The sequence below is a fragment of the Astyanax mexicanus genome, chromosome 7 (assembly GCF_023375975.1).
Source record: "Astyanax mexicanus isolate ESR-SI-001 chromosome 7, AstMex3_surface, whole genome shotgun sequence".
NCBI lineage: Eukaryota > Metazoa > Chordata > Actinopteri > Characiformes > Acestrorhamphidae > Astyanax > Astyanax mexicanus.
The window spans coordinates 35,592,568-35,604,612 of NC_064414.1; the positions used below are offsets into that span (position 1 = coordinate 35,592,568).

Consider the following 12,045-nt stretch of genomic DNA (forward strand, 5'->3'; position numbering starts at 1 on the left):
CCCCTTCCACCTGGAGCTGACTCCTGCTCATCGTCTCGGCCTCGTCCTGGGCCTCCAGCAGCGGAGTTGACCAGAGCAGGTTGCTCTTTGTTTTTCGCCCTGCTCATTTGCATCGAAATAATGTTATGTACTTTCCTCTCCTCCTCTCTCTCTCTCTCTCTCTCTCTCTCTCTCTCTCTCATCACTCTCGGTTTCATGCCTTTGAGTGATGATCTAGTGGGGAAACTGGTAGAGGGTGAAAGATGTAATAATTAGCTGCCTAGCACAGCCTTGAAGCTAACGCAGGGTGATCGTTCCAGGTACTGACATGCCTTTACACCTCTTCATATAGAAAGACGTGTTCATGCTGTATAAATAACTGAGACGAGATGAAGCCGAAACCTGGGCTGGGAATTTTAAGAACACGCTGTCTGGTGTGTTTTTGTCTTTTTGTGAAGCGTCCTGCTGTGCTTAGTAGTGATTTAAAACTTTAAGATCTGTGTAGATTCTCTTGAGAATTATAACTTTTGTTCCAAGCTCTTAAAACTGAAAGATAAAAAAATATATGTAAATTTAAAATTATGCTTTTGGCAGGAGCTTAAACACTGTATTTTTGCAAAAAAAAAGTCATTAATGCTTTAATGCTTAAATTAAGATGCAAATAGTTTTATGTTTATGGCTTGCTGTCACATTATCTGTAGCTCTTCATTATCTCACTGTCCAGTTATTTTTTTGGTTATGCTTCTAGTTCGGATATTTATCGTGTCATGCAGAGCAGGATGGATGACCCTCTGAAGGTTTCCTCTTGGTTTTAAATCCACCAATAAATATTTTGTGCATTTTCAAAATGCACCTAAAGAATTAGAATGGTAAATGACCACGCAAAAATCAGTGCTTTTACCAGACATTTCAGGTGGTATTTTGTAGGCGTCATCAGGGTGGCACAGAGATTTCAGTCCTTTTTAGGTGAGCCCCTGCCGGTTCTGCCTGGCAACATCTATTAAAAATATATAATTAGTTTTTCTAGTGCGCCTAATCACAGTAGCCTAAGTGCTTTGAAAGCTTTTTTTAGCATCACTGTTGTGAATGGGAACACGACTTCTTTCCCTTTTTTGAAATTTCTTGAAATTCTTAAATGATGTTTGCTAAATGGTTGGATGGAAACCTGCAGTCATATTAGACTTTCTAAAAAGAGGTGCTGAACAGGATCTCTGTGAAGCTGCTTTGTGTTCTAAAAAAAATAACAAGAATTTTTAAAAGGTTCTCTTAGTCAGACCAAAGTAACTTTTGTCTGTGTAAAAAAGTTGCTTCACTTGATGTAAAGGTTCTTTACCAAATTTTAAATGTAAAATATTTTTTGCACTCACACATCTCTATTAACATGTTTTTGTTCCTCCTGTGGTTCTGCTATGGCATTGCTCAAAGAACTAAGGACTAAAGTCAGCAGCATGTCTGCTGTGTGGGATTATTTCTTGTTAAAACGAGCAGCAGCATAAAAAATGTCTGTTGCAGAATTTGTAATGCTAGTATTTCAAAGGGGAGGAACGACCAGCAGAAACTAGGGTCTTCATAAGGAACTAGGTTGTCGCCATGTTTCCCTTCTAATTCAGCAGGTCTTATCGCTAAGGGGGCGTCTAGGTTAAAAAAAAAAGTCAGGCATAAGCTGCAGATGTCTCACATGAAAACAGAGCGCTTCTGTTTTTATTTACAGTAAGCTTAGATTTCCAATATTTTAGCGCTAGTAAAAGCCGCCCAGCAGCGCTACACTGAGGAACCTTGAGTTTTCTGATAAGCCAGAGCGCTGTTAGCTAGAGGTTCGTCCACACGTTACTTGTTTTAACATGTGAAGTAACAGCAAATACGGAGAAACTTGTTAAACACATTGCAGTGGATGACCAGCCCTCATCAGTCCTCGATAATGTGGGTTTTCGCAGACTAATTGAACCAATAGAGCCAAGATACAAGTTAACTAATCGCTGCTACGTCACAAAGACGGCTGTACCGTGATCTGTTGACCACATTATTAGTGAATCAATGAGGGTTTCTTAAGAAAACACTTGTTGTTCTAGAGCCAGTTGAGAAGTTAACCTGCGAGTTTAGAGCCTTGGCTGCTGATGTGATTCCCCGCTCTTACAGTCCTTAAACACATTCCTCAAAAAGAATCAATTTATCATGGTTACTGAGTTACAATTCTTCTCTGTCTGAGACGCAAAGACAGAACTGTGTTTTTTTTTTTTTTTTTAACTGTGCATTTAGGCACTTTTTCCTATAAAAATGCAGCGCTATCGTCACCCATTGAGTTTATACAGGGGTTGGACAATGAAACCGAAACACCTGTCTTTTTAGTGTGGCAGGTTTCATGGCTAAATTGGACCAGCCTGGTGGCCAATCTTCATTAATGGCACATTGCACCAGTAAGAGCAGAGTGTCAAGGTTCAATTAGCAGGGTAAGAGCACAGTTTTGCTCAAAATATTGCAATTCACACAACATTATGGGTGACATACCAGAGTTCAAAAGAGGACAAATTGTTGGTGCATGTCTTGCTGGCGCATCTGTGACCAAGACAGCAAGTCTTTGTGATGTATCAAAAGCCACGGTATCCAGGGTAATGTCAGCATCCCACCAAGAAGGACTAACCACATCCAACAGGATTAACTGTGGATGCAAGAGGAAGCTGTCTGGAAGGGATGTTGGATTGTATCCAAAAAACATAAAACCATGGCTGCTCAAATCATGGCAGAATTCAATGTGCACCTCAACTCAATTATTGTGGTCTAAAACCCACTTAAGTTAGAGTTGGTATCTGTATCAATACTCTATATTGGCAGATACTTGAATCTGGTACTGGTATCAGAAGTAAAACATAAAAATATCAGTGTATCACTACTATAAAAAGGTGCCTGTATTGATGAACAGATCCCCAGTTCTTCTTCTTGTTGTACTAATGTGATTTTAGAGGCTTCAGTCCTGTTGTTCTGCAGTTTGTTTGGATGCTGGTCTGCTGTCATACCTCTGTAACTCTGTGAGTTAATAGATTGGACTCTCTGCATCACACTGATTGCTCGCTTCATCCTCAAACATTTGCGTTTGTTGTGCGCGTGTGCCGTGTGGATGTGCTGTGTGTAAATTATACATCCAGTTCTTACATCCTGTTCATTCATCACAGCTGCACCCCAATTAATGTCCTTTTCCACTTGAAGATGAATAAGCCCCTCTCTTCATGCGTGCAGGTGTTTCTCTCCTCCTTTTATACAGTTAATTCATTATTTTTACCTGCTTCCATAATTTGCTCTTTTGTCTCTGTCTGTCTCGTTCTATTTTCTTCTCACCCTGAGCTTATGTAGCTGTCTTAAAAATCATTTATTATTAGTTTTTGTTTGATGTATAAATTATATGAGTGGGACTTTGTTTGGGCTTAAAAATATAAGCCTATTTACAGCCCTGTCTTTTTGCCTGATTTATTGTTTTACCGAGAGCCTCTGGAACCATACACATAGCAGCACTGTTTTTTATTTTATAGGCTGGATTGAAGTAGCATAATGGCTTAAAACAGCATAGTGTAGCGTAGCCTTGCCTTCCATAGCCTAGCATAGCATAGTTATAACAACTTTGTGTAGTTATACAAGTTATAGATTTTACTGAATAGTGCTGGGTCCACGTGATGTCCACAAAGTACAATGTGAGCCATTCCATTGTAGATTTTACTTTATGTTTTGGATCATTGTCTTGTTGGAAGATAAATCTCCTCCGTCTCAGGTCTTTTGCAGACTCCAACAGGTTTTCTTCCAGAATGGTCCTGTGTTTGGCTCCATCTATCTTCATATTGATCGATTTTAACCAGCTTTCCTGTCCCTGCTGAAGAAAAGCAGGCCCAAACCATGATGCTGCCACCACCATGTTTGACAGTGGGGATGGTGTGTTCAGGGTGATGGGCTGTGTTGCTTTTACGCCAAACATAACGTTTTTCATTGTGGCCAAAAAGTTGGATTTTTGGTTTCATCTGAGCAGAGCACCTTCTTCCACATGTTTGGTGGAGACTTTTTATGGGTATCTTTTGAGAAATGGCTTTGTCCCTGCCACTGTTTCATAATGGCCAGATTTGTGCCGTGTACGACTGATTGTTGTCCTATGGACAGAGTCTCCCACCTCAGCTGTAGATCTCTGCAGTTCATCCAGTGATCATGGGGCCTCTTGACTGCATCTCTGATCAGTCTTCTGCTTGTTTAAGCTGAAAGTTTAGAGGGACGGCCAGGTCTTGGTAGATTTGCAGTGATCTGACACTCCTTCCATTTAAATATTGAGATGTTTAAAGCTTGGGAAGTCTTTTTGTATCCAAACCCGGCTTTAAACTTCTCCACAACTTCATGCTTCATGCTTCCCTCTGCTGACAAATTTGATGAAGATGCAGCTTTTATTTTCGAGCAGGACTTGGCGCACTGCCCACACTGCCAAAAGAGTTGCTGGAGTTTCTTCGTCATTGTGTTTATATGGCAGTGGAAATGTTTAGCTTGATCTATTGACAACATTGACCCCACAGTACATCTTCCAGTTCTACTTTCTCTGTCCATAAGCATTTATACGGACTAAATGAATGCAGATTACGGACAGAATATAGACAGAACGCTCTGTCTGTATCCATATTTAACTTGCATAAACATGCCTTTAAGGAATTGTGAAGCAACAGTGAAGTTCACTATGTCAAACTCTTACTTAACTACGCCAATTTAAATGCATTTTTTTTTTATTTTATTCCAGGGCACCTTTAATTGAGTACTTTTCCCTCTGTGTCTGTGTGTGTTTGTGTGTGTGCGCGCACCCAGGCCCGTGATCAGGTGTGTGTATGTGTTCACGCATCAGTGAAATCTGATTTCTTCCCATTTAGAGACTGGGTCCAGCGAGACTGACAGGTGTGCTGTATGGCTGATGGCCCAGTTCTTGAAGACTCACAGATGGGCTCCATGTGCTTGTTTGTGCATGCTGATGAGTGCTCTTAATGCACATGCAGAGCTTTCATAGTGTGTGTACTGACTGATACTGAACTCAACGGGTTCTGCTTTTCTTCTGTGCAGGCCAGTTCCAGGAAGGCCACTGGGAGCACAGCTTCAAGCTCTGCTGTGGGAACAGCAGTACCAGGAGCCCAGGGGACCGCTGGAGGTGCGCCCGCACAGGCAGACCTGGACTTATTTAGCGAGAACAGCGGCAGCAACAGCAGCAGCAACAAAGCCGAAGACTCCACCAAGAAACCCCTTTCCAAGGACTCTATTCTCTCTCTGTATGGGTCTAGCTCTGTCCCTCAGCAACCTGCACAAGGTATGTTCCTATCGATTATTTCGTCTTTTTTATTTTTTTCACACACTCATTTTAAGTTGTAAAAGGAATTCCAGAAATCAGCCGACAGAAAAGAAACTTGGTGGGTAGTTGTGTCAGACTGTCATGGTCTGTCAGAATGGCAGCAGGTCATCTTCAGTGATGAAGATAAGTCCTGCTTTGAGAGAAACACGAAATCTGGGTTTGGAGGCACTGAGGCATTGTTGTCCAGAAGGTCTGGTGTGAGTGTCCTGCAATAGTGATGGTCCTATCTTGTCTCGAGTTAACCTTGAAGACATGTACTATAACCTACCGCAAAATCTAGAGGAATGTTCAAGCTGCATATATATATATATATATATATATATATATATATATATATATATATATACACACAGTGAGTCCAAGAAGTATTTGAGCCCTTGCTGATTTTCTTCGTTGGCCCACTAATAAAGACATGATCATTCTATACTTTTAATGGTAGATGTATTCTTACATGGAGAGACAGAGTATTAAAAAGAAAATCCAGAAAATAAATCTAAGGAATATATATTAATTGATTTGTATTTCATGGAGTGAAATAAGTATTTGATCCCTTAGTATTCATTAGCAGTTCTGGCTTTTACAGACCAGTTAGACACTCCCAATCAACTTGTGACCTGACCTGAAGCCACCTGTTCTCACTAATCACTTGTGTGAAAAACACCTGTCCACAGAATCAGACAGATCACACAGATTTCACGTCTCCAACATGGGTAAAACCAAAGAGCTGTCACAGGACCTCAGAGTCAGAATTGTTGACCTTCACAAAGCTGGAATGGGCTACAAAAAGATTAGTAAGGTGTTGGATGTGAAAGTAACAACTATTGGTGCAATTATCAGAAAGTTTAAAGAGTATAACATGACAATCAACAGACCTCGGCCCGGTGCTCCAAAGAAGATTTCGCCTCGTGGGGTGGCAATGATGCTGAGAACGGTCAGAAATCGTCCTGCAACCACTCGGCAGGAGTTAGCAAATGACCTGAAGGCAGCTGGGACCACAGTTTGCAAGGAAACAATTGGCAACACTTTGCGCAACAATGGATTCACATCCTGCAGTGCCCGAAAGGTACCCCTGCTGAAGAGAGCACATGTGGAGGCGCGCCTCAAGTATGCCAATGATCATTTGAAAGATGAACCAAGTTATTGGGAGAAGGTTTTGTGGTCAGACGAGACCAAAATTGAACTTTTTGGCCTCAACTCCACCCGCCATGTGTGGAGGAAGAAAAATGCTGCCTATGACCCCAAGAACACTGTGCCCACCGTCAAGCATGGAGGTGGAAGCATAATGTTTTGGGGGTGTTTCTCTGCCAAGGGTACAGGGCTACTTCACCGCATCACTGGGAAGATGGATGGAGCCATGTACCGCACAATCCTGAGGGACAACCTCCTCCCCTCTGCCAGGGATCTGAAAATGGGCCGTGGTTGGGTCTTCCAACATGATAACGACCCTAAACATACAGCAAAGGCAACAAAGGATTGGCTTAAGAAAAATCACATTAAGGTCATGGAGTGGCCCAGCCAGTCGCCAGACCTCAATCCGATCGAAAATCTATGGAGGGAGCTGAAGGTCAGAGTTGCCAAGCGACAGCCCACCAACCTTCATGATTTAGAGAGGATCTGCAAAGAAGAGTGGGCCAAAATTCCCCCTGGTGTGTGTGCTAAACTTGAGGTTAACTACAACAAACGTCTCACCGCTGTGCTTGCAAACAAAGGCTTTGCCACTAAGTATTGAGTGTGTTTGTCAAGAGGGATCAAATACTTATTTTCCTCATTGAAATACAAATTAATTAAAATATATTCTTTAAAATTATATTCTGGATTTTTGTCTTGATATTCTGTCTCTCCATGTTAGAATATATCTACCATTAAAAGTGCAGAAGGATAGTGTCTTTATTAGTGGGCAAACAAAGAAAATCAGCAAGGGATCAAATACTTCTTGGACTCACTGTATATATATATATATATATATATATATATATATATCTTTTATATGTTTTTTCTTTCATGCAAAAATACTTGTTAAGAACAATAGAGCAATGCTGACTATAAAACGTGGGTTTGTTAGAGGATTGTTGTAGACTGTGTGTTTGTGTTCATGGGAAGAAGTGTGTGCTCGCATGTGAGAGAATCCTGAGGTAAGGCCATGGTTTAATGGGGTATCAATAATTCAGACAGCATGTGGTTCAGCACTCTGATACAGCTGAACGCAGTTTAAAGGCCCTGCCTAGCTCAACCTCCCAGTACCGCTCTTCAAAGAGGACATTTCCTCCAAAAGTTCAGCCTCCAAATGAAGGCTCTGCCATTTCTCCACCGTCAACTCGCCTCTTAATAAGCGCTTTTATACAGGGCACCTTCTTCCTCTTCCTGCAGCTCAGATATCACTTGCTGAGGGATCAGCAGCCTGAGACTACACATTAGCTCAGACTATATTACTTTCGGGGTCTTTACTTGTTTTGTTTGAGTTTATGTGAACCGTTTATGTGATGCCTGAAACTTATTTCTTGTTGAGTCAGAATGTAGATATCGCTATTTAGACAAAAAATATTGATTACTTTTAATTTCTGTTGGATTTTTTTTTTCTCATTTTTTTTCACAGTGTGAATCTGCTAGTTTTTGTTTACACTGTTAGAATTTTATAATTAGCTAATAGATGTGCATCTTTACAATTATAAAAATAATTAAAAGTAGTAATGCACCAAAATGAAACTTTTTGTCTGAAACTTAAAACTAACAAAATCTTAATTTGGCAAAGAAAAAATAAATTAATAAAATATAGATATATTTTTTTATTATTAAAGGGATACTAAACCCCCTGATTTTAGCTGACTCACACTGGGTGATGTATGGGTTTAGAGGCAGGGCAGGAGGGCAGAAAAGCTGATTGGCTGAGCTACAGCAGCAGCAGTGAGCCTCAGATAGTGGTGAGATGCAGATGGTTGGATGTCAGCAGGGGGGCGGTATTATTGATTAACTGATTTGCATATTGTTATATGTCCACATACCAAAGTACACAGACACATCATTTACCCCTATAGCACAGTTGAACCTAGGAGGGCGCTGCAGAGGTGAAAATTACCACAATAAATACATTTTTTAAAGGTTAGAAAATGTTTATAAATTTTTTTAACTGTTCTGTTATGTTTCATAACTTAAAAGGAACAAATTTCAGGTATTAATGAAAAAATTATATATATATTCTTTAAATAGCCTACATGTATGCATAGGGCATTTAATTTGAAATGAGAGATGTAGACACATCGAAGTTTATATACTGCATGCCTCAGTCTGGTTCTGACCCAATGCTTACTATTTTTCTGAGCTGGATTACTTGCCGAGTTGATGACAAACTGAGGTCCCTTGGCGTTTTTGTACTTGTGTGTGTCTACATCTTTCTGCCCATCTAATCAAGTCCTGTCTGTTTTTTTCCGTTTTCTCCAGCTGCTATGTTCATTGGTGCGTCTCAAATGCAGTTTCCCGCACAGCCTCAAGCTAACTTCCAGGCTTTCCCAGGGATGGGCGGGGCCATGCCTCCCACTACCATGATGGGTGCGGTTATGGGCCAGGGAGGAGCTATGATGGGCCAGAACACTGGTATGATGGTTGGCATGACGATGCCCAATGGCTTTATGGGAAACGCCCAGGCGGGAGTGATGGGCCTGGCGCCGGGGATGATGGGAGCGCAGCCCGGAGCACCTGTTCCAGCAGGAGTGGTTCCCCCACAGAACATGTATGCCATGCAGCCGGGCCAGCAGACCCAGTGGAACATGGGACAGGTAAATGTCTATGTAAAACAGGTCCATATATCTCTCATTTATTAAATGTGCCGCATTAACTTCATATTAATAGATTTTCATAGAGAGCTTGGTCATCAAATGAGCCGAATTTAATATTGGCGGTGCAGATTAATGTAATGTGAATTTTAAATTGCTCTCATCCTTTTAAATTTATTAGAGTTTCTTCGTATCGAAGGGCTCAAAGTTTAGTAAAGTTACAGTGGTTTTATTTTTGGTTGCTGCACTTGATAGTTTATACTACTGAGCCAATCAGTGTTTACGTAAAAGATTATTACAATTTAAATTGTTATTATAGATAGAATCATCAACTACTTATGAAAACCTAATGATATTATGACTAACAAATTGATATGACTTAAACATTATTATGACTTGAACAAGTATTATACACTGACATGCCAAGAGAAAAACAGGTGTCATGTCCCATGACTTTTGCCATGTCCTCTGAAAGCTAAAAGAAATGTAGTACTGACCTCTGGGATATATGTTTGAGGCCTCCAGCATTGAATGTGTATATGATTTCCACCAGTTGCTTTTCTGATTGCATGGGCAATTTTAGCCAGATGTTGCTGGTCACGATCATCATCACCCACTGTACTGTGGGCAGTAATGTCTTCTATGATTTATTCAGTTACGGAATGTCCCCCACTATTGAGGTTACTTATGAAATCCTTATATTATACTATGCCTAACAAATTGATATGGCTTTTATGGCTTTAATAAAACTTTCCATTACTTTTGGCATGTCAGTCTACACAGCTCTGGAAAAAATTGAGACCACTTCAGTTTCTAGATCAGTTTCTCTGATTTTGCTATTTTTAGGTATATGTTTGATTAAAATATATTTTTTTTGTTTTATTCTATAAACTATAGGCAACATATCTCCCAAATTCCATAAAAAATACTGTCATTTAGAGCATTTATTTGCAGAAAATAAGAAATGGTTGTAATAACAAAAAAGATGCAGAGCAAAAATCAATATCTGTTTTCATGCATCTTGCCATGTTCTCCTCCACCAGTCTTACACACTGCTTTTGGATAGTTTAATGCCACTCCTGATGCAAAAATTCAAGCAGTTTAGCTTGATTGGATGGCTTGTGATCATACATCTTCCTCTTGATTATATTCCAAAGGTTTTAATTTTTTTATCATCATTTTGAAGCTCTGTCTTATTGTTTTCCAGAGCTGTATAATAAGTGTCAGTATATATCAGTAGCAGAAGCCCTTGTTAGGCAGTGTTTGGTTGAAGCTGAAGTGCAGTGTGCTAAGAGCTCAACAACACAACACTTTCATCAGTCTACACTTAGCTGATGCAAGCTGTCTGCGGTTCTTAAAACGCTGTGCTTTCACCCATAATACGCACGGGTCAGCATGTCCATATGATCGCCAGCTGGTATTTGAAGGGTAGCGTATCAATCTAACACAAGCGAGTGTCTTGGGAGCATTCCAAAAAAAATTTTATTGAAAACAAATTGTGAAGAATTGGGCTCTGAAACTGCGTTCAGGATCTAATTTATACACTCTATACAACTATGTGTGATACTTTTGGCCTTTTAATTCATATACATAAGAGTTGTAAATAACTGATACATCCTAGATATCAGCTGTATCCTGTAATGCAGTACAATTAGTGATAGCTTTGTTGGAAACTAATGGTAATTCAGTCATTCTGTCACAAGTGACTCACTTAAAACTAAGGGTTATATGATATGAACCTCTCAGCTCCAGTCATCTTATGGTCCAGTACCTCCGCAGCCCTCTGCCCTGCTCCCCCCTCTTTGAGCTCGTGCCCTCGAGACTGAGAGCTGATCATTAGAGGGCCCATCCTCCAGGAGGTTAATTGCATCTCATGAATCAATCTAGCAGGCCTTTCACACACTCATACAACCTTAATTAAAGCCTGTCACTCCCTGTGACACTATGTGTCAGTGTGTGTGACCAAGATATAGAGTGACCGCAGAAAAAAAAACTGCACAGTATTTGAATATTTTGTTAATGGCTGATTTTTGGAAGTTGTTGTGTCTAGACAATGTAACGGTCAGGACAACTAGTTTAACAGCTTTAAGTAAGTCAAGTAAGTGCATTACAGCCAACAGACTGTATTTTTCTCACTACAATGTGCAGTTAAAATCCTTTTTTTCCCCAAATAAAAATTGTGTATATGAGGAACTGTAAAGTCACTCCGCTGTAATGCAGTGTTATAAAGGAGTTTCAGTGAAGTTTCTCTAGCACGAGGCTGGAGCAGTATTAGCATTAGATGCTAACCTCTGCGCTAGCTTTTTCTTCATTCATAGTTGAGCATATCGGACTGTAGACTGCCTGAACCACTAGCTGATAGCACCCTGGCTCACTGGAACACTCAGGGTTCCTCAGTGTAGCGCTATCGGGTGGTGTTTACTAGCGCTAAGCTCTGCTAACCACAGCTAACACTGCTGCTAACTAGCTTACTGTAAAAAAAACAGAAGCGCTTTACTCACCCAAATAAACAGTTTTCTGCTGAATTAGAAAGTAAACATGACAACACCCTTGTTCCTTACTATTGTTGCTTAAAATGTGGCTTATAATTCAGTGTGCCTTATGTATGAAAATAGACCAGAAAATAGACGTTTATTGACAGTGAACCTTATAGTCCGTAAAATACAGTAGTTCTAGTTTACTGTATTAAATATTTGAGCTTGAAGCTTCTTCTTCTAGACAGGACAAAGTCATGTGATTACACACATAGGTTATGTATTATTAAGGAGATAATACAAAACCACACCAAACGGCACAAAGGCTTAACAGAAAAAGGTGATATATAATTAATATTGAGCAAGACTGATTCAGTAAGAGATTCTGAATGTCAGTTTATAATTTTATTTTTTGCGATTTATTTTCCAGCCCTACTCCAGGCAGAGAGACAGAAAGGGAAATGTAGGATCT

The 12,045-nt window shown here is 40.2% G+C and overlaps 1 protein-coding gene across 4 annotated transcripts in view; it reads left to right on the forward strand.

Moving 5' to 3' along the window:
• Positions 1-12,045, forward strand: part of smap1 (small ArfGAP 1) — a 155,412-nt gene that overhangs the window by 142,062 nt on the left and 1,305 nt on the right. For all 4 annotated transcript variants that reach the window (XM_022684709.2, XM_022684708.2, XM_022684711.2 and 1 more), the window contains 2 exons: positions 5,050-5,290; positions 8,768-9,102. In XM_022684709.2, coding sequence (XP_022540430.2) covers positions 5,050-5,290; positions 8,768-9,102 — 576 coding nt within the window. The remainder of the gene's footprint in view (positions 1-5,049; positions 5,291-8,767; positions 9,103-12,045) is intronic.